At 39.1% G+C, this 23,938-nt stretch overlaps 1 protein-coding gene across 1 annotated transcript in view; it reads left to right on the forward strand.

The window, feature by feature from the left end:
- Positions 1-1,776: 1,776 nt before the first annotated feature.
- The window catches only part of zcchc7 (zinc finger, CCHC domain containing 7), a 67,099-nt gene continuing 44,937 nt past the window's right edge, over positions 1,777-23,938 (forward strand). Inside the window, exons 1-3 of the mRNA XM_047366950.1 lie at positions 1,777-1,862; positions 6,409-6,974; positions 8,008-8,233. Coding sequence (XP_047222906.1) covers positions 6,444-6,974; positions 8,008-8,233 — 757 coding nt within the window. The 5' untranslated portion in view covers positions 1,777-1,862; positions 6,409-6,443. The remainder of the gene's footprint in view (positions 1,863-6,408; positions 6,975-8,007; positions 8,234-23,938) is intronic.

Genomic DNA, 23,938 nt, shown 5'->3' on the forward strand with positions numbered 1-23,938 from the left:
AATGAAACAAGAGAAGAATAAAAAAATAAAACCGTTAGGAAGTCTGTACAAGTGGATGCTACACCTGCATGTATCAATTTCAGTTTTGCACAACTACTACAGAATGCTTTTGCTATGCTTCAAAACAGCACTTAATTTAAAATGTAATGTGTATCATTAATTTGTCATAAACTAAATAGGTTAAAAAGCAAGTTGTTGCTATATTTACTTTAGAACTGTCTGTAAAAGAAATCTCTTACAAACATCAGAGATACATTTGATTTTATATCCTTTAAATATTGACCCAAATTACCTGAAACAGGCTGCTCCAAATAATCTTAATGCAGTAGGTAATCTGAAACAAGAAACTACTAACTAGAAAAAGGAAAGAAATCTAAGTATAATTCCTAAATAAAATGGTTTGCTTTGATGGACTAACAGGTCATATGTAGTTAAATCCAAATTTACTCCTAGTTTACAGTTCAAGTTTAAAAAAAAAAAAAATCTTAACATGTTTCTTGTTACTGGAAGTTATAATAACATTTTGGAGTGGCCAATCAAGAGTCCAAAGTTGAAACAGATAGATAATCTGTAGAGGGATCGGAAGATTAGGGTGATGGCAAGGTGGTCATCCAACCTTACAGACTTGTTTCTCCAAAGATTTAAAATAGAAGTCACCAATGATAATCTGTTAAAATAGCAGCAGAAATGTGCAAAAAGCTGGTCAACTGCATGTTTTACATCAACAATGTCCACAGTACAATATCCATACAAATTTTGTAAACCTTTGTCTTACCTCTGGATTTCAAGAATCAACTTTATTTTCAATGCTGATTGCATCCCCCTGCGTGACGCCACCTTAATCATGCCATGCAATTTTTCCCAAATGACCCGATGTCACAATTGACCTTAAATACAGTCCTCTGAAAAAATGAGGACACCCATTAAATATTCAGTTCTTTAAAATTGTTTTCACATATCAATGTCAAATGTCAAACCTTTCTTTTTAACTGTCTCTGAATAGGAATGAATTACAGTTAAACTACAAAAATTATTTTTTGTACAAATGTGTGTTCTCACACAGGAAAAAGCTAGGACACCCTATCATGTATTAGCTTGATTTAACCCATTTTGAGGAAACTATTTCACTGAGGAGCTTCTTGTACCCATCTACCAGTCTCTCACATTAATCTGAAGAAAGCTACAAAAACCCAGATAGAGAGCTTTAATGTAAATTACATTCAGCTGAATTTATCCACATCATGGCAGAATCAACAAGTACGCATTTTGAGAGTTTGGAATCAGGAAATGTTGATCTTAAGGTTTTATGTAACTGTTAGGCCTGAAAGTTATTGGAACAGACTTACACAGGCCTGCATAAATGGTTTAAAAAAACAGTACTATTTAGGGTAGAAGTAATAGCATCGTCTTGTCAAATGATATACTTTATTTTTACGGCAGAAGAGTTTAAAAGCTTAACTAAACTTGTCAATTAAAAAAAGTCAGTGCCTGCTAGGAACCTAAGGGCAGTTTCTTGATCGGACGGAGTTTCAGTCGACTTCTTTTCTGTCGGGCAAAGGCGGAAGTTGTGTGCCCGTCTCCTCCTGGCTGGAAGGAGATGAGTTGCAGTAAAGCCTCCAGTCTGTCTTTAAAGGTGAGCTGGTGCTCCAGAACACTAAATATAAAACATACCGTGTGTGTGTTGTAAGGGGTGATGCTGTAGCTCTGTGTTTTCTTGCTTTTGTTGAGTGTTTGACTTGAGGTGCTCCTTTGTTTACTTCCGACCGGCTACTTGTGTGCACGTGCACACAGCGCAGGGGCACGTGCTAACTTCACAGGCTGTCAGAAACAAATAGAAAACAGAAAATACTCAGAGATACATGGTAATGTTTCTCTTTATTTTATAGGGTGGCTGTTCTTTGTACACCGTGTAATAACTTAGTAGGAACCGCTGTGACAGCACCTTAGTCTCCTAGCATGTTGTTAGCCAGTGGAAGCTAGGAACAAGCTAACCCCATTCAGCGCTACTAGACAGTCATATAATTCATTTTATTCGTGGTATGGTGGCCCGTGTGCTCATTCTGTCTCTTTGTGTTGTTTATAGTCCGAGAAAGTTATAACTTCGTTAACGCTGCACATTCTAGAAAGATAATTACCTACATCATCATCTTTTCTGAAGTTCAAGAGTTGTTTGTCACAAAAAATTGTTTCATTAAAGTTTCATTAGCACACCTTTTAAATGATACCGAAATCATTTATTGAGTTAAACGTTTTTTAAGAAGCCTCACAATCACAAAACTTAAAATTCTGTGAAAATGTGTGACCTTAAACACAAGTCCTCTCAAATATTGGCCTAATTTTTAAATTATTATCCAGTGCAGTGAAAGCTTCAGCAAATGATCTTTAAAGAATGTTCTACTTCTACTGAATAAATGTACATTAGTTTCTGGATTTCAATAGCTTAAAGACTACTGTGTAAATGATACGTTATTAAATGATAACAGCAACAGAAAACATTGTGGCATAGAAAATGCAATCCTACTGTTTTAGAAACCAAGATATACTGTTGATATACAGCTATTCAGGTTAATCAAACACAGTTTTGTCAGATAATAGGTTTGAGGTTGTGCCCTGGTTATATCGCTGACAGGAAGTATAGTAATAGATAATGGGGCTGTACAATATATCACAAATTTATCGTAATGGCGATATCACTGTACACGATATGCATATCCCAAGGCACTTCTTGGACTGCAATAAATGTTGGCTAATTATTTAAGTAGTACCACATATTCAGACTCTCTATGCCTGTAATATATTTAGTGAGAGTATCTATTTAATGCAGAATAAAAAGTTTTAGAAACTAAAGATGTGGTGAGGTGGTCGACTTATTAACAAAAACTACAACTAATTTGTTTCGGTGTCTAAACTGCAGACATTGACCAGCAGCAACTTGAAAAAAAAACAAAAACAAAAACAAACTTGTTGTTTAAATAGATTTAATGGATTTATTCATTTTTGTCTGATTGCTGTTAAGAATAGTCATTATTTGGGTCCATGTTTGCTATAAACCGAATGCAGAAATACATTTATTCAGTTTACTTATTTTTCACCATAATTATCGCATGTTCTCCTAATATCCCGCAGCCCTTATAGATAACAAATACAATTCTGGGTGTGTTTCCTTTATGTCATCATTGGGGCTTTTTCCACCAAACTGGTTCCAGTGCTTAACTGGTGCTAGAGCTTACTGGGCTTCTTTGTTTTTCCACAGAGACAAACTCTGGGCCTAGCCCCCAAAAAAACGGCGCTAACCCAGCACCAGTTTGCTGCTGGACCAGCTAGAGTTGGGCTCATAGGGAACAGCAGCCAAATAAAACTATGTGAGCGCCATGTTTAAGATTCCAGAGTGTTGTTTTGTTTTTGAGCTGTCAAATTTAAAACAGAAACAGTAAAAAACCCAGTGCTGTAAAGATGATAAAATTTGCATCAGAGTAACATAATCTGCTGGTCTTCCTGCAATTTATTTTGAAATTACTTGTTATAGAGGTAAAGTAGGTCAGTGCGCGCTCAAAGCTGATCATTTTCCCCTGAAACCATAAAACCGTTGATCTTTTAAAATAAAAAAAAATGATTTTATTAAATCTTGCTCCAAAAGTTTGTAACTCTTGTTTTCCAGCTGCTGGTGTGAATGAGAGATGAGTTGATCAGGATTGTGAAGCGTTCACAAGAACCGCTGGTATTAAGACAGCGTTAATAAATGATTATTTTTTTTGCTGGGATGGATAATATTATTTGTGTGATTAGATTGTCTTCATGCACTACCATTGCTGTGGGTCATTTGTAATGACATGGCTCCGACTTGGGTCTCGGATGGTGGAAAAGCAAACCGGTGCTTTTACATAACCAGTTAAGAACTAGTTCTAAGCAGCCCTGATTTAAAACTCGAGCCTTTTTAAGGGAAAAGCTGTAAATATGGATTTTTTTTTTTTAAATCTCACCCCACAATAGTAAAAAAAAAAGAAGCTTTTTGAGGGGATGAGGCAGCCAGCAGTGTAATCACAAATCCAGCAATTGGAACAAAAGTAGCAGCAGTTGCTTATCTGTCAATATCCACATTTTACAGGAAGCAGTTATTGGCTTTTTCCTCCTGGAATTAAAAGTGAAATAGCATATTTGTTATAAAAACACAAACTAGGCATGTTTGTAAAGTTTTCAAGAATTGCATGTCCAAATAAACACCTGATAGAAAACCAAAAATAAAAGGCTGATGGGTGTAGGTTAGAAATAATGACAGCCAATGTGTTTTTAAGTTTAAATTCTGGGCTAATTTATGACCTCCGAGAAGAACTGACCCAAAATAACCACTAAATTGCCTTATTTTAAAATCAGTTTTTAGATACTTCCGTTTAACATAAAACAAGCAATCTTTGTTTAATTTTTACGGGTTAAAATAAATGTCGGTTTGTTAACTTTTTGTGATCATTTTATTCTGCAAAAATGTCATGTATAATAAAGTATTTTTACCATTAGAAATAGTGACACGGAGACGCGAACATATCGGATATATCGGATTCTTAAAGCAGCCTCAGTTTGAACGGTAACGTGACACTCCCATCTGACTTTTTCATCCATGAAGTGTAACGAATTCACAGTTTTGCACAAGAGAAGGCGGGAAGGAGCAAGATCAAATTTAAACAAAGAACAAAACAAGCATGACAGACAACGTTGATGGAGCTAGCAACAATTATTTTGGCTCTGATTACAAAACAGCCTCAGAGCTGATACACACACGTTGTCATGTGTAGCATCCATATTTCCTTCCAGTGTGACGCTGTCAGTGTGAACTTACAGAGGCTATCAGCTCAGGTAGCGCCTGCTGTTGATTGGTTTCCATATGCTGCTTGTTGCCCGCCAACTGTAGGTTGAAAACATTGCTGCCTGACACGTGCTGCTATATTTTTTGGCAGCTGACTGGAATTTCTTCTTCACCATCCAAAATACTTAGAAAGGGAGGAAATTACCTGTTTTATAAGCGAGGGAAAATATTTTTTGTCTTATTGTTGAGAGCTGGCCAGGTGGAGGAAGGCCAGTGCAGAATTGTTTTATGTTATATAAACCAGTGAATCAGAAGTGACTCATTCTGCCTAAATAAGGCAGAATGAGTCACTTCTGATGCACTCTCACTGCTGTGGACCTTTAAGTACACTACATTGAATTTAAAAACACAGTTGCTCGTTTGTAACTTTCCAGTCCCTGTTTGCTGCTGAACTTTGAACACATAACTGTCGCCCCTTGCCAGGCGGTAAGACTCTTCTTTCTGACCCTCTAATCCCTGGTGGCCGGCTTGTGACCATGTAGCGTGGCGTTTATGTAGTGTGCACGGCCTGGGGGCCAATCATCTCCAGCCATCATGGCACAGACACGCAGGACTGGAGAAAGCAATGGGCCGCTGCTCTTTCCATGTCCACTCTGTGTATGTGTGATAGTATTATTGTGTGTGTGTGTGTGTACAGTATGAGAGCTACAGAGATTAAAAAAATTAACAGCTAAGTTTTTTACAGAGCGTACTGAGGAGAATATTTACCCGTTTCTGAGCTGGGTACAGATTTTTAATGTGGTTGAAATCATTCTCTGTCGATAGACTTTGACCCATTTCTGCTTCCTAGCAGAACAGGTCTGATGAGGAAGACTACAAGTTAGTCTTAGTGCGGCTAATCCATGCTGTCTCAGCTTTTGTAACAAGGCTTTCTGGTGTCAGACCTAGGAGTCAGTGTCCTGTGATTGATTGGGCCCGTGTCCGTTGCTGTCCCTCTCTGCTGAGGATGGATGTAATGATGGATCCTTAGAAGGAGATAAACTTCTAAATGTTGTCTCACCCGTGTGATCTATAAACTGGTTTTATTAGATTGGGCCTAAAGCACGTTCAGGGTTAGATTTACCAACAGTGACATTTATGCATTTGTTGGTTTATGACAGAAATGTTTTTGAAAGAGGTTTGAGTTGATGGGAAGGTGGATGGAGCTAAATCCAGGGTAATCCTGGAAGAAAACGGCAAAAGACTTGAAACCGAGGCGGAGGTTCCCAATCCAGCGGGACAGCAACCATAAACATACCACCAGAGCTGCAGTAGTTTAGATCAATTTTCATATGTTTCAACAACAGAAACCTGAAGAAATTTTAAGGAGATTTTCTAGAAAACTGTTTAAATTTATCAGTAATTTATTTTGTGATTGAGTAGTCTGACATTTAATTTTTCAAAAGAATGTGTTTGAAAGAAAAGTATGACGGTAAAAAAGGTGGGATTTTCTCTGAATGACTCCTTTGGCGCAATAGGAATTTGGTCCCAGTCATGGATTTACTAATGTCTTCATTTTCTCTGATTAGTTTTTTCTTTTATCACTTCAGCTTCTGCCTCTGATCCCACAGGTGTGACTGTTCTCCTTGGGCTGAGCTGCGTGCATATGTTTCGATTGGCCTTTGGGGTAATGTACAGTGCCTACCAGGACCACGAGGAGTTGGAGGATGATCTCTACCAGGAGGATGATGACTCTGGCGTGTCAGATGCCAACAGTGAGCTGGAGTTCCACCTCTACAGCCAGCTCCACTACTCCTCAAATGCTGGGGAGATGGAGGAGCTGGAGGCAGGAGCTGAGGAGGAGTATGACGGCCAAGGAACCCAGCATAGTAATGTGCTTGAGAAGACCACAGATGGAGACCCAGTGTTGAAATGTACAAAGCAGAGCAAACCTACACCATCTACTAATGACCATTTAAAGTCGAAGAAGGTCGCAAAAAAGAAGAAAGGCAAAATTAAACCAAAAGATCCGAAGTTGTCGTTATCACACTTGGAGGAGGTTATTGTGATTGACTCCAGCCCTGACATCATCTCAGTCTCTGACAATGACACTGCAGATGATGATGATGTTTTCAGTGTTTGTGCTCTTAAGGGTCAAGGTTCACGCCAGCTGCAGACCTCCACCCCTGCGCAACAGGTAAAGGAAATAATGAAATACATTGCAGCATGCATTCATACAGTTGGATTACAAGGGCATATTTGATCATTTTTACAACTTTTCTGCTTCAGTGGTCGATGAGTAACATAATGAACACCCAGGACAAAAGTAGTAACAGCAAAGTCTGCAGCTCGTGTTTTAGATCATAAACCCATGCTTTATATGGTGAAAAATCGTGGTCGGAGGACTAAGTTGTGAGAAATATTTTCTGAGAGCACTGACTTGAAGACCTTACAAACCGGCACCTTTTGAAGGGGATTAAAAGCCCCCTGTTGTGAGCCCAGTCTGGCTGTAAGTCACCACAGTGATAGTTGACCAATTTTGACAAAACGTATAATTCCAAAATCTCAAATATGGTTAACATTCAGGTAGATGTTGCAATAGCTGCTCTGGTTCTGCACAGTCAGCACATCACTCCCAACAACTCACCAGAGTAGCCGACTTAATGTTGCCGAGCTAAGCACAGGTTGTGTAAATCTCACTTTCCTCCACATAATCAGCCCAAGGTTTGACTGATGAGGGTTTAACCTTCAAACTACAGTAATACAGCTGTCTAAACATTATTCAGAGGACGCAGTCTGTCACCAGAACTGTGTTGCTCTGTCTGCAGTTTGTTTTTTCTTAGACCCTAAAAAGTCACTTTTAGCCAATGGTGGTGGATGAAGAAGACTGTTAAATATTGATGCCGTCAGGATTTTTCCCTCCACTCAATCCAATTAATCAAATTCAAGTTTGGATTTTTCAGTTTTTTTATGAAACTATGCTAGTGCAATAAACCAGTAATGTGGTGGGTGCTGTATAGAGTAACTTTGATTTAAAAAACGAGGAAATTCCCCAACCTTTTTTTAAGTTGAAGCATATGTTTTTGAATATAATCCACCCTCATTAACATGTTCCTATGAGTGAGATGTTGTAGTAAATTAGCAGAGTGGCAAATAATCGCTAATGCACAGATCACCCTGCTGTAAACCGTATTTTATTTGCCTAATATGATACTTTTCTGGTCATCCAGAAATCCCGGAAAAGAAAAAGGAGTCCCTTAGTTCCAGTGGCTGTGCTTTCCAGCAGCTCGGAGTCCTCAGAACCCCAGTCTGATTCAGAATCGTCGGATTCATCTAATTCATTTGATTTAGATGATCTGGAGAACTGGATGATTCTGGGCCAAGGGAAGCAGGATGGAGACCAGTCCATCTCACTCAATGTGGAAGGAGGGTCTTACAGCCACAGCAGCAGCACAGGTGGGCCTTTTTCTTCTCATCTACTGTCTGCCGTGGGTTTATTGATTATAGTTTGGACATTTTGATACATTTTTGTGCACCTTAGCATGTTTGACCAGGGAAATGAAGCCACCGAGTAGTTTTGTACTGCTCAAATAATCCAGTATTACTTCGTCTACCTGCTGCACGTTGATAAGGAGCGGGCACAGCAGAAACCCTGTCTGCGAACAATCTGTGTGAATGCATGTTTGTATGTGCACCATCTGTGTCGGCATGTTTACAAACTTGTAAGCTCTTAGCATTCCTGGCACTGACTGCGCCGTTGCTCGCCTCTCCGATGCATCTTTAAGTATGCCTGTGTGTTTTTTGTATTAATGTGCGTGTGTGAGTGTATTTGTGTTTATAAGATATTCCTGCTTTAATCAGCATGCATGTGTACATCAACGTGGATAGCAACAGTCATAACGCTAATGCCAAAAACAAGCAAACGGAAAACACAACGCAGGAAAGGGAGAGGAGGGAGGAGAGGTGGGAGTAATCAGAAACTGAATAAAAATGTTCCCCTGCAAATCTCCTCAGATCTACACATTATCTTAACCTGCAGCCTCAGCAGCCTCTCCAGCTCTTCTTCTGCCCCCTCCTCCTCCTCCCTCCTACCTAACGCAATCCCATCTCATTCTTTTATCCTATTTTCTCACTATTGTGCTCGTGCTCTCCCCTTTCTCTGTGTCTCCCTCACCATTTCGTCCTCATTTGAATTTCCCTGGGCTGATGTTTCTGCAAGAGTGCTCACTGCCTCCTCGACACACAACTGGGCTGAAGGAGGGGGTCTGGAGCTGGTGGGAAGGCTGGAGGTTTTGGCCTGAATTTTGGGAGGAAAGAAGGATTTTAGGTCTCTGTCTTTCTGCCGCTCGTCTGGCTTCTCTCTGTGATCTTTGGAGCTTGACCTCATGTCTGCATATTGGGGGTCATGGGTATGGTGTGGAAGGAGACTTAAAGTGAGTGGAATGGGGGAGGGCTTTGTCAAAAAAAAACGAAATAAAGGGAAGGAAATTAAGGGACGAGCCTCAGTAGTCCTGAACTGTGCCCCAATTCTTCACTGCTGACTAATTCAAAGCCGGGTCTTGGGTATATTGTCTCTTCATCCTAAAAAAACCCCCGTCTTTTTCTTACATTGATTTTATTTCAGCAAAGATTTGGATGTGTATTCAGAGCTTGATATTGGTGTAGTATGTAGTAAGCCGCAGTCTTTCATAACTGCAAGCATGCTTACTCTTGTTTTTTTTTTTCAGTTAGCCATACTGCGGTAAATACTCTCCAACGCTCAAAGTGTGCAGTAATCCTAAAAGAACAAAAAGGGCCCGTTTATAGATTGAGTTGGGTTTAGGTCATGATGCAGGAACAATAACTGTAAACTTTTCTGAAAGCCACTTGTTTCTGTGTCCACAGTAGGAAATATTTTCCTTCAATGAATTTCGCATATTTTCTTCCATATAACGATGCCTACTTGTTGCAAGACATCGGCTTGCTGTGTCCAGTGACAGGGTATAATAATCTTCAGTGAAAATGAGATCTCTCAGTAAATATGAAACCTGATCTAATTGGTTTAATTTGAATCAGAAAATCAACAATTATTCCCACTGCTGCATATTGATTATTGCAGTTCTACAAATATCTGACATTTATTTATTATTTTAGTTTTGACACACTGGAGCAAAAAACAGCATTAACACTCTCCCAGTTTAAATCACATGTGATTATTGAGCAGAGTATTTTTTCCTTTTTTCTCTTTATAAAGATACACAAACTGATATTAGCTGATTAGTTGGGCTATCTGCTCAGGTAGCTAGCCTGCACTCAACCGTTTAACAGACATGCTCATCATAACTTCCCAGAGTAACTTTCATCTTTAGATGGGTGAGTCAAAATGGACCCAGTGAGGTCATTTTCTTGCAAAATCTTCATTGAAACAATCTATGATGTCATGCCCCAACTATTCTTTAAAACAGTGTTATTGTTTGATTTGTTTGTCTGGTAGAGGGCCTTGAAATAAAGTGAACTAATCAGATTTACATTTCTACATGTTTAAAAAGTAAAAAGATAAGACATTTCAAATATGATATCATCTTCCTTGGTCAAAGATATGATAGAGATAATTAAAATTGGTATACAAACACAATGGTTGTAACACAGACCATTTATATCCACCAGCTGAAGATTGAATGCTCCACTCAATCATTCATTGAAGGGTAATAAGAGTGTTCTTCTTTTAGTTTCTACATCATGATTCTGTCCATTTACGTGACCAGAACAAATTTACAAACAGCCACATTTTTCTTTCTTGGAAGCAAGTTAAAGGTCTAGAAGCCCCTTTTCAGCCAGCTGACTGGCAGCGGGGAGCAAGAAGTGGGAGGGGCTACAACAGAGCTGCACGTTCATCTAAAAATGCAACAGTCTATTTGAGTTAAAAAAGACCCCTGTGATGACAAAGTATTTGGCTTTTTAGCTCATTCCATGATAATAATGTTCATTAAAATCAATTAAATATTTAGTTAAGTACTCAGTCAGTTAAATAGTCGGTTTGTGCTAATAAACGCTTCAGATCAATTCAGTGAATTTTGTATAACTCGAGTCACAATAAGTATCTTCTCAGCCATGTTACAAGACAAACTGGTCCACTTTAATCCAGGTATGTGGACTGCAATTTGGTCCACATTCAGTTAAAATTAACCATTTCATTCCAGTACAATCCAGTCATATAATCTAGTTCTGATCCAGTTACATACAGCTCCTTTTATGCCAATACATTTAATTCACAACAGATGATTGTGTAGATTTGAAAATTACACATAATAATAGCAACTATAACAATAAATTTGTACACTGCCTGGTATGGTAATAAGATAGATCTGGAAAAAGCTTCAGGGTTCCTACATAGTCTTGAAAAACATGGAGTTTGTTTTTATAATTTTCTAAATCTGGATAAATATGGAAAAGTATGGAAGAGTATGGAAACCGTTTTTATTTTCTTCGTCCATCTAAGGATAAAAAACTGATCATGCTTAATAAATGCTTAATTATCTGCATTTAGATTGACTTACCGGCTGAATGCAAACCCTTATAAAAATCAAAAAGGCTTATCTCTAACAATGTTGGATTTAGGTTAAATCTGACCGGTTGTTCTTGAACAAAGCCAAACTAGGCACTAAAACTGATTTGTCAGCAAAACAAAGCCATTATAGTTCACAAACTGTTCTTTGAAGACTCTGCTTTTATATTGCAGACCTAATTTGATGTATCTAGGAGTTAGAGATTTCCAGATAAAGGTGATCCTGATGCTTCAAAAGCAGTGAAGTGACCCTATGCCACACCCTGAAAATCGTAAGCTAACTTTAGCATTAGGTTGGTTCATATAGATGGTTAGAGCCGACTACTATTCAAGCAAGTTCAGAGTTTGTTTTATATTCAGTTTTCCAGAATGTAAAAAAAGAAAACAAATTCCCAAAAATATCTAGAAATTTAAAGGTTAGGAAAAATATGGAATTTTGTAATGAAAAATATGTTGGTTCCCTGGATTTTGGAAATTTTTACAAAAAGACTGACACTAGTTGGAAAACTGTTTTCTCTTTGTTAGGATATTGTCTGGGATGTTCCAAAATATTTGCTGTAATAGAAGAATTGATGAGAATTCAATGCAAAGCCTTTAACAAGTATTGCATTGTTCGAGGCAAGGTAGGGGGAACATATTTGTTAAGAATTGGTGATAAGAAACGATAGTTGATTCCATGAGAGCATGAAGAAATGCTGCTTTTATGTTTCAAAACTGTCCTGTTAGCAGTTACTACTTAATATACTTGATATAATTGTTGTTGTGAAGTAGCTTATATAAGGCCCTCCCTGTATTTAGTGATAGATTTATAGACTATAATAATAATACTTGTCAATATATATCACATTTGTTGCTATTGGGATAAAAACTGCAACATTTAGTGGCTGAAACTACCCTGGAACCCAGTCTTGTTCCCCCTTCTGTCAGTGTGGGGTTTGTACCGTTTCAGAACAGGATTGTAAGGTTGCTAGATTGCTCTTTTGAGGATTTTGTGCTTAAAAAAAGATTGCTTTAAGGGAAAAAGAGACAGTTTTACTTCTGTAGATATGGCTTGTTTGATCTTCAGTAAGACTACAATAAGCATTAAGGCAATAAGCCAGGGCTTTGCACCCATGATTATTTTATACGCCATGCTGAGAGTTGACTTTTGCGTACATGTCTCATTGACAGATTCGCACAACAGTGACTAATGGTGTTTGTACGCCTAAAGCCCGTCTCAACACTACCATCAAATTGCATTCACTACACTTAGTCTTCTGCTCTCGCCTATGGAGATTGAATCCTTTCATCCTCTTCCCCTCTCTCTCTCAGTCTGTCAAGTCTGTCCCCTACATGGTGACACTACAGATACTTTTACTGTCTAATCTTTTATTCCTAAGTCCGATCTGTTTGTATCACATACAGTGACGTACATGGATCATGACCGGACTGATTATCTGACAGCATGGCAGCTGTTGGTAGGTGGATCTGTGAAAACACAGTCGATTGGAAAGTGAAAGGGGCAGAGTTAGGGCCGCCTGACTGTCCAGCAGCAACCGGACGGAACATGAGACGGAAAACAGAGTTTCCTAAAATCCAGCTCAATGCCTCTCCGGCCTGGAAGAGGTGTGCGCTTCTGTCCTAGTGAAAGAATCCAGAGTGTAGGTGGGGTGGGCTGGAGCTCAGCTTGAATCATGAGTGGTTAAACTTCACTCGGTGGTCACACTTTTTTTTTCTTTGCTTTTTTTGTCCCCCTCTGTCTTGGTCATTGCACACCAAACTTTATTTGAGGCTTAGAGAATCAGCTCTGGTCCGTTATCAGGGTGGCCGATCACATCATACTGCCGCTAAACGTGTGTGTGTGTGAACTTGGACTGTTTGTACCAGGAGGAAAAAGGTAAGTTCCTCTCCTCTCCTCTCCTCTCCTCTCCTCTCCTCTCCTCTCCTCTCCTCTCCTCTCCATCATGTATATATAAATGACTGATTGCTGCTGCTTTGGGCCTGCAGCCTGTGTCAGCCTGAGACCTCTGCTGGACTTTGTGCTTGCTGAGGTCACATGCCAGCATACAAAATGTGAAATATGGATTTAGCTGGCTCCTCTAATGTTTATGGCTCTGATTGTGCATGTGTGTGTGAGAGAGAGCGTGTTTATTCACATGAGACTTGAATTGTAAAATGCGATTACAGTGGCATGCTGGGTACTGTGCTGGGTGTCTGTGTGGCTGAGTTTGAGTTGTGTGGCTGCGTGGGCGCGTTGGTGGGTGGGCAGGGGCTGCAGAAGGGAGACATGGATAGGATCAGCTCTTATCTAGGCTGCCCAGTGCCGCACGAGGTGTAACACCACACCCACAGCTCCACACAGTGTGTTTGAACAGGCACACACACACACATACTGTTGAAATCGCTGTGCCATAGTTTGGACTTATTTTATCCAGTTTTTACAAAAGAAATGCAAATCTGACAAGATTACTGTGACGGTTTGATTTTATAGCTTGTAAAACAAATTGCAGAGATTCAAATGAAAGTGTGATGTTTTTAGATTTTAATTGATCTGAAGTGTTTTGATCAAACAATCCTCTGAAGCCTGTCACCTCTGACATGAAACAGCAACCGAAATTTTGTGATTTTTAATGAATTTCTATAGAAAATGTTGACCAAGCTGCTCTATTTGCTCTAAGGAAAATTAAAAAAAATAAATGCATAAGACAAACCTAAATAATTAAAACTTAAGTTGTCAGTGAATGCACCATTAGCTAGTCCATGTGATTTCTTTTTCTTTTTTTTTTTAAGGGATGATTTGAGACAAAGCCACAGAATCTGTTTCAGAGCTGCATTTTCTAACGAAGTGAAACAACAAAACTTTGTTGTGTTTTCTGTTTCAGATTTGTAATACGCCGGTAACATTTCAAGTGGTTTGTGTGAAGCTTCAAGCCACCACAGTTGAAACTTGACTGATTTTCAAACGACTAGATTTTGATTACATTTTAGTTCAAGGATGTGATCATTTATAAATATTTATTGTAGGCTAAGAACTGTTTATTCTAAGTATTTTTTTTACTTTCAATATTTTAAAACAAGAATTGTCCTTAAATTCTCGCTGCTTTGACTGTTGGAGAGGTTCTGGCTGCAGCTGCGTCTGACCCGCTACAGAACGTCCTGGGTGTCTCGTGCTGAGTTTATTTATACCGCATTAATCTACATCTGGATGGGACAAGTCATCCTGTCTGAAAGTAAATTCTGTCAAAATAATCTATGAAAATTTCTCAATTTATTCTTTTCTTGGAAACTTTGACTAAAAAACACCCACGGACATCTGCGGTTGTGGCTGCAGGTGCTCATTTGTTTTAACTCGGCTGTTTGTTCTTCAGAGTGAGTAAGAGCTCGCATTTAAATATAATCTAGCAGAAAAGACTTACCACACACAAATATGCATGCAGTTGACACCAGTTTTGAAAGCATTAAAGCTTCGTACATAGATGTCATGTCGATTTTTAATATTATAAGTCGGATGGATGTTTATTTTTATGGATTTATTTGTTCATTTTAAATATAAATTGTTAAAATATCCCTTTGTTTCCCCACTATATTTACTTTTGGTTTAATGTGTCATGTTGCTGGGATAAGAGGATATTTTTCTAGCGAAACTAAAGGTTGGATGTGTTGTGTGTGTTGAAGTGTGAAGGTGTGTGCATCTTAAGACAAAACCTTGGATATGTGTGTGAGCCGCACCACGCCTGAGGTGAGCCCAATAACCGTGGCCTGACCCAGAGGAACGCCGTTTCACTGTCTTTAGCTCTGAACAGAGAGGGAACACCGCTTTAAATGAAATATGGACCCTTATTTTCTGTTTTGCTACCGAATTCTTTTTCATATTTTAAATGTCAAAATTTGAAGCCGAATTTTTCAGAATCCGTAATAGGCCCTTTTCCAGCTCCAGCGCATGACGGTGTGTTTCTCAGCAGCTCTAGCCTGGAGGTAGATGTAATAAATGGAGTTTCAGAGGGCCTCTGCTGTACTTAAACATGTCTGTGTGGGAAGAGGTGGCTGCTGGGAAGAATAGGGAATCCCTGTATTTTCCTTAAACCCTAATTTAAGCAGAATTTTCCCATGAGGATAACATTTCTATATTTTACTTTTCCTCCAAAGTAGACCTACACCAGCCCTCAAGCTACAGGATAAAACGGCCTAAAATACACATAAAGGCATCACATGATTAAATAAAACATTTCAACCTCAACACCTTTAACCCCTCATTGATATGAATACGTTTCATATTTATGTGATTCTCTTTGACCTGAAGTTGTCTTTACATCTTTTTCACTCTCTTGTGGATTTCCATAACCCCTCGTCTCCCTTGGAAGGAGTCTAGCAGAGGGTTGGGAGAGCAGGGAGGGAGGAGAGGAGTGGGTGGTGGGAAAAATGTCAATTACAATTACCAATAATAATCATTATAATTAAGCAGTCACTTAATGGGAAATCAAATTATAGTGGGGCTAACAGTAGGACAGAGGATGGTCCCATGGGACTCTATTAATTTCTGGTCTTTTCTTTGACTGCAGAACTTTGACTCTATTGTCTTTCTTTGATTTTTTTGATTTTTTTTCCCTGTTTTGGGCTGGGAGGGGTCGTCGAGAGGGCTTTATTAACTGGTAGCCTAGGGTGGTGGTATTTTTGGGGGTTGGGAAGAGGGGTTGTGTATTAATATTAATAAGTTTTTGGGATGAGAAGCAGGAGGAAGCGGTGTGAGCAGAGGAGGGGTAAGGCAGTAATAGATCCACAAAATCTCCCCTGCTGTCTGCTCGCTTCTTCTTCTCCTCCTTCACTCTCTCACTTTTCTGGTCGCCTCTTCATCTGGCGGTGCCATAAGGCATAAAGAAGATCTGTTTTGGGAGCAGAAGTTCAGTTTAACAGTCAACAGGATAAGAGGGAGAATCTCTAGCTCACAAACACACTAAGGGCTCGTATGCATGCCTCAGTATGCAAAGGGTTGCCTAATAATAGCCGGCCAGTGTTTTTCACAAAGTCCCAGCGGATGGCTGTGTGTGTGTGTGTGGGGGTGTGCGTGTGTGTGTGTGTGTGTGTGTGTGTGTGTGTGTGTGTGAGAGAAAGAGATTCTTGGCGATGTACCACACATATATACAAGTGTGCCTGTTTAGCAGTTTTTCTCTCCAGAGGCTCTCGGCAGTGTGTATGTGGCCATTCCAAGGCTTCGCCGCGCGTCTCTTAATTAAGGCACTCGTCAGACAGAGACCAGCTGGGCCAGGTCTGGCCTCGCTGGCACTTACTATAATTTCAGTCAGTCTTGTACTTGTCTCATCCTCCTCTCAGGCTTACTTTCTATTCACCTGTTCTCTTCTTTTGGGCATTTGTTTGGTCGTTGTTTGTCCCTCGGTTGAATCCAGTTGTTTTAGCTTGTGTTTTATGTTGTGCTGTAGCAGACTATTGATGCTGGTATCTTCTACTTGTGTACGGCGTGGTTGAAATGAGAGGCTTGATGTTTTCAACACATGTAATTGCAATCATTAGGAGTCCTACTAGGATCTGAAAGAACATCAGGTAATGTTATTACTAATTAACTGTGTGTAGGTGTTTGGTGCAGCAAACACTACTTTAAGAGAATTCTATGTTTTATCCTGTAACATTAAGTCTTGCATTTACAGAACAGCTAAAGCCTTGTTAAAGTGAATGTTTAAACACACTAGTGAAGGTATGACATGTTGGATGAGCAGCTTGATTAGAATTTGGGGAATTTAGTCCAACATTTTCCTTTATTTCATTCCTCCAGCTTATCTCCCTGGACATCATCCATTGAACAGAACCATGCTCTGGTTATATTGCTGCTGATATGCCATACTTGCAGAGTCGGGATTGATTTTTATCAATTTTTCCTTTTCAAAAACTCCTTTCCCATTTTTGCTGTATATGTAGTCTTGTGTCTCTGTAGAGGTTTAATGTCTCTGAGGCTGAATCCCATTTTCTAGGGTAAGCACAGAGGTTGTGAAGGGTATTTACAAGGAATATGTGCAGCTCAATCATGACGTGGGGAGTAAGAGAGCAAGACTTCCAGCTAATAACAGGAAGGCTGGGCATATTGCAGCAAACTTGCTCTGTTTTGTCCTTTTAAGTTTTTTCTGTCATAGCATACAGTGGATTTGGAAATCTGTGTTTAGATGGAGACCTGAATTCTCTGAGGGACTACACTGATGTTCTCGTAACACTAGCTGTGTTTATTGACAACATGTGGTGCTGAAGACAGCTTAAAACGCGAACTCTCTCATTATTTTCTTTGTTTTAAAATGGTAAAATCCAGTTCTGACATCTTCTCTCTCTCTCTCTCTCTCTCTCTCTCTCTCTCTCTCTCTCAGACACACACACACACACACACACACACACACACACACACACACACACACACAGTGTGATGTTGCCTCTGCTCCTCAAGTAAATATATAATGACTGGCCAGGACTTGAATGCTAGGAAAAAGTCCATAGAATGCTGTTTTTCTATCTTATTACGAGTTCCTAAGAGAAATCTGAATTGGCCAAAATCTTTCACTACAGGAGTGCTACAAAAACTGTAAATCAGCCTCAATATTGACTACTTCTATTTTTTATACTTGTTGAGGAAGAACAAAAATATTAGAATAAATGTACCCTAGTGAAAACAAAATCTACTTGGTTATTTTTGTTATATATTTGTAATCATCTATTTCCAATAAACTAGCAAAAAACACACTATATGGTATAAGATTGTAATGAAAAGGTTTACTAATGATCCAATCTTAAATATAAATATAATTTCTTTTGAGGAGAATTAAGAAAATCAAAATATAATAATATGCAGCAAACGACGTGTTATATTGGTTGTTGCGGTTACATTTAAAATTTAGATTAATTTTGTATATTTTGCACTGATTAACCAAATGATACCAAATGTAATTTATTAGAACGCCTAACTGAGAACATATTTACATTAAAAAGTACATTTCCAAGTGTAGCTCCTGATTGGGATGTCCTACCCCTTAGAAACATAGGGTTTAGGGCTGAGAGGAGACAAGGGGTGAAATGGGATTCAGCCGAATTCCTTTCTCCGATTCAGAATGACAAACTCTCCTGGCAGATCTGTGTAACTGGTTTAACTCATGAATTCAGCTGAAGTCTTTGCTCATGCTTGCGATCTTGTGTGCACGCACGCCTGTGCATTAGCACACCCTGGCCGCCCCTTTATCCGGGGGATTATGGCTAAATGAAATGCTGAGATTCTGGCGGCAGGTGCCCCGATAAAGCCAATGTCGGCGTTGGGAAAGAAATTTAATTATTGGGGGGATAAAATCTGGGGGAATGAGATAGTTACTGAGTCGTTGGGGAGTTTAGTCATTGATATTTCTGCACAGGCTTCCAGACAACACGCGGAGTTCATCACATACTTAATGTGAGGCGGCTTTTGTGTGTCTGTGTCTGAGTGTGTGCATGCATCATGAGCTTTTAAAACTTTAAAAAGGTTTTAGTGAATGCTCAAACTCAATTTTAACCAATGCATAGTCTTAACAAGCTACTTTTACAAATTAGCTGCAAATTAAAATCAACAGAAGTGATTACATCAATCCAAAGAGAACTGTCCTAGCATGGGTGTGTTTACTGCTGCTTTTTTAAACCAGGTGCCATGTCATCACGTTTCTGGTAGGTTTACATTTTTTTATCATAGTCTGATGTTTTTCAACTGCTGATATTTTTTTAGATTGTTTTTGTGAGTGTGTGTGTGTGTGTGTGTGTGTGTGTGTGTGTGTGTGTGTGTGTGTGTGTGTGTGTGGATATATTTTCTGAGTAAATTCAAGGTGATCCAAAAATGGGTTGATAAATCGATTTTTGTTTCCTTAATAAAAAATAAAGAATTATTTTTGTTTAGCCAGCTGCTTATTAAAGGTCATAATGATGTATAGTTTGATGAAAAGAGGAGGTTTTTTTTTACGTTTCCAACAATATTAAACCTGTTTTCCTTTTAAAACACCAAATGGATCCCATTCAAACCCAGACATTTCACAGCCAGCGGGTCCCATCCAGCCTTTTCATTGTCCTCATGTGGCTTGAGTAAGAATATAAAATCAAATAAACATAAAGTATTAATTCTCAGCTCGAATCCGACTGCACCTCTCTTATTTTGGAAGTCCTGCTTTTATTTTGAAGGCACCATCTTTTGTTTCCTATGTAAGCACCCAGACAGCAATCCAGCAGTATGCTATTGTAAACCAGCTCTGCAGCAGAAAACGGAGAGTTACCCTAAAAAATGTCAGCTCAGCCTAAAAAGAATACATAGAGTGTAGAGCGTTGAACTAAGTCTGTGTAAAAAAAAATTTACTTGGGGAATGACAACTGGAATTTAAATGATCAGACTAATTATTTAGAGAAATGTGAGAAGCTGCTTATTTTGACAATTGTTTTAGTAAAAAATGGTTGTTTAGCTAAAGTGTAAAGCTTCAGTTGTCCGTACGGTCGGTCACATTTTATTGTAATGTCTGCAGTTGCCAGGAGAAAATTATATTTAGAGATTGTTGTCAAATATGCAGCTCTGAAAAACAATGAGAAAATGATCAGTTTATCAGATTTATTGTCAGACTATTTATAGACATGTTTAATTAAAATGAACAATTTTAACCCATAAAATACTGACATTTCCCAAATAACAATAAAACAAGTAATTTGTTTGCTTTTATTTGCCACAAAGGGCAAATGATCGAACAAAAACCCTGTGTTTGAAACCCTCAACATAAAGAAAACTATTTCATTTTGGAACGACAGAGTGCTAATCTTTTAACTGGGGATGAGTTCAGAAATTGCTGCTGGGTGAAATAACCCTAATTTTTCACACAGTATTCATGTGTCTTTTACATTGCTGTTGGGTTCAGGTGAACGCCTCATCAGTACCCCAATAAGTACAATAATAAGTACAACGATGTTTGTGTTGGAATCAATCAGACTGAATCGCTCTCATATATGTAAAAACCGTTAATTTAACCTTTCTTTTCAGAGCAGTGTACTTTACAAGGCATAGTTCAGCTAAGGATCCGACTGCTTATGAGGCCCTTTGGGAATAATAATTACCCAACCCCAATCTTATGAAAACGTCCTTTTAAGTATTCTTAGTGATTCCACAGGTTTAGGTTCATTTGAAATTGACTATTTTATTCTTGTTTTATGTAAAAAAAATGTTATTTGAGAAGTTATAGTTTAAAAAAAATCACAAATGTTGCATGTAATAATCAGACATGCTAAAGATATAAGTGCATGAAAGTAAAATAAATCCTAGAGGAAATGGCGAACTAGTCCATTGAAACTAAATTAGCACATAATTATTTGAATTCATAGAAATATATGGCTGCACAATGGTGTTAGCTCTGGCTGAAATTATAGTTATTTCTAATTCGTTTCTTTTTACTTTAATAGTCTAATTTAGATTTTATGAGAGGTTTTTGATTCAGCAGAATTATAAAAAAGAAAGCTGATATGAAGCCTAAAAAAGCACTGAGCGTTATTTTGCTTTTTTTTGTGGCAAACTGTTAAAATCGGCCGTGGACAAACAGCCGTCCGTAATCTTACAGGACTTTTTATGTGTAAACAGATTAGATTTTGCGCGGATGTGAGTGGGCGAGCAGGTGAGTGCGTTTCCGGGTTCTTTGAGTGCAGACTGATCAATAGTAATTGGGTTGAGTGTCTTAGACCTGCTTCTTGCCTTTGAATCGCGGGCCTTTTGTAGGCTGACGCAGGGCCAGAAGAGAAAAGAGGACAAGAGGGAGAAGAAAAGACTAGAAAAAAGGGGGAGACGGGGAGAAAATGGAGGATGTTTGCAAGTCGACGAGCATGACTGACTCCCTCAACGAAAACTCCGGATATTTATTCAGCATTACTCACTAATCTAAAAAGAAAAAACCTCCTGCCTTTTTTGTGTTCCCTCTTTCTATTTCAGTCATATTGGAAGGTGAGAGGTGTCTGTGTGTGTGAGCTTATTTGTGTTTGTGGGTTTTTAAAAGAGCGACCGCCGTTGGTTGATCTTTTAAATTGGTTGTGATAGTACCCATATAAGTCTTTATGATGCATTACCAAGCTCGTCTTCGCCCTCCCGCTTGTTTACAAATACAAACCCTCTCCCAGAGTATCTCTCCAGCACCATCCTTCTTTAGTCTGTCTCTTTTATGACTTCCACAAAAGCAGCTTGTATTGAGCGAGGTTTGAAGCTCCTCTGGTATTAGCGGGAAGGCATTAGGCATAAACTCAAAGGTATATTAAAGCATCGGCCCTGTTGTTCATATAAACACACCAATTCAATTTGGCATGCCCCACGGGGAATGGGATTTCAGCAGCTTCCGAGAGCAGCAGCAGGAACAGGAGGAGGAGGAGGGGGGAAGCAGGGAGGCAGCAGTGAGGTAAGACAAGAGGATGTGGTATGAAGGGATCTTGGAGAAGTGCAGAAACAGAAAGAGGGAATAAGGGAAAGGAGGCGGAGGGAGAAAAGGAAAAGAGGTTAAGGCTGGAATGTAGAGATTAGCATACTAGATTAGCATAGTGGTTAGATGTTGGTAATTTATGATTTTTGTGGCATTAAATACGATGATGTGAGAAACTGTGAGTGTTTATATTCATACAGTGCATTGCATAGAATATTTATGCCGCTGGAACCATTGTCACAATTTTTCACAATGAAAGCACAAACTTCAGTGTATTTTATTTGCATTTAATGATTGACCAACAAAAAAAGGATTCATTTACAAATAAAAATCGGGGAAAAAACGTGGTGTGCATATGTATTCATTACCGTCCTCCTGAGTTGAAACTTTGTAGAGCTGTAATTGCAGCTGCAAATCTTTGGCTGGAAGGTGACCCTCCACCCCAGGTTAAGTCTTTTGCAGCCTCTAACTGGTTTTATTTAACTCGATTCTTGAGGCATTCTCACAGCATGATGCTGCTACCACCATGTTTTTTTGCTGTGGGGATTGTGTGTTTTTGGGTGATGTGCAGTGCCAGTTTTCTGCCACAAATGTTGCAAGTTGACCAGAAAAATTTATCTTGTTATCATCAGACCAGAGCACCTTCTTTTCCACACATTTTCCTTGTAACATTCGTGGCTTGTGGTAAACTGCAGAGGGGGATTCTGTTGGCTTTCTCTAGACAATGAACAATATTCCCACTCTTTCATAAATGCCCCATTTGTAAAGTTTATGTCCAATAGTTGTCTTGTTGACAAATTCTCCCAGTTGAGTGGATCTCTGCAGCTCCTACAAAGTGACCCTGGGTAACTTGGTTGTTTCTTTCCATTTTGGGATGATGGACTGAACAACATTTGTGAGATATTCAAAGGTTAGGATATTGTTTTGCTGGATTTGATTTAGCGGGGGAAGAGAAAAGCTGACTGAATATATATGCATCCAAGACTTTTCAGAATTTTATTGGTAAAAGAAATAAAATATATGTACCATTTTCCTTCCGCTTTACAATTATACACCACTGTTAATTGGTCTGTTTGTAAAGACCCTACTCTGGCATTAAAGGGGCTTTAAATTGTGGGAATGCTATTACTGAAATTTTTTTAATGTTTTGGAATCACAGTGTGTAACTTTTTGAAGCCTCAGTTTGTCTTGATGCCGATATGTGGCCCAAGCCTAATACACACCCAGAGTCCAAAATCATCATTCATAATGCGACTGCCAAGCGTCTGCAGTGTGGTGCTCCTCTGCACGCTTGGACAGAGCGCGGTGTGGGAAAACCCTCGTTTTATATTAGTCAGTCCAAATTCAGATGGGCTTGTCAGGGAAGCTGCTGTTTTTATTACCTGTCAGAAGAGAAAAAAACAGTGGATGGATGGAAGGGGAGCAAATTAAACGACACTAAATGAGACCCCCTATCTCTCTACACTCATGCCCTGCCATCCTGCCATTCCTCCCAGCGCCGCTGACACACGCAGACCCTGACAGCACGCTGTTGTTTAGCTCTATCTGTGGGTTACCTTCACTGGGGTTTATCTGTCAGTCAGATGCTGCAATTATTTTGTTCGTCACCGAATTACATCTTTAGCCAATAGGGAACCAGTTGTTCTAGGCATTGGGTTCTCAGGTTTTTATTGAATGAATTTGATGCTGTTTTGACATCTATAAAATGAAAGATTATTTATGCAAATAATTCATGCAAGAAAGTGAGGGGAGATCTTGGTGTTTCATCCCATTACTTCCCCACTCAGTAAAGCCTCTCCCCCCTTCTTACCCCTTTCAGCCAGCCATAACCTCTGCCATCTGCCCACTCCCCTCCTCTTACTGTTTTCCTCCCGTTTTTGATCTCCACTTCTTTTCCTTCACCTCCCCCTGGACCCCTCAGCACCTCCCTCCTCCTTCTGCTCATTTAGGACCCTTATAAATGCCTTCTTGGTGGCATTCAGGTGAACGTGGATTATTAACTCTTGTCATGAGAGATTTTTGTAGCTGTTACATGAAATGGAAGGAAGAAGGATGCCGGCACAACCGTCTAGTTTTGTTTGTCCAGCTCAGAAAACATGACTTTAAGGGTAAATGAGGTCAACACTCGGGTAAAATGCATTCTTGCTACATAATAAATATGTTACCGTATGAAATTACTGTATGCAAATTTATCATGGT

Source organism: Girardinichthys multiradiatus, chromosome 5, assembly GCF_021462225.1.
Source record: "Girardinichthys multiradiatus isolate DD_20200921_A chromosome 5, DD_fGirMul_XY1, whole genome shotgun sequence".
NCBI lineage: Eukaryota > Metazoa > Chordata > Actinopteri > Cyprinodontiformes > Goodeidae > Girardinichthys > Girardinichthys multiradiatus.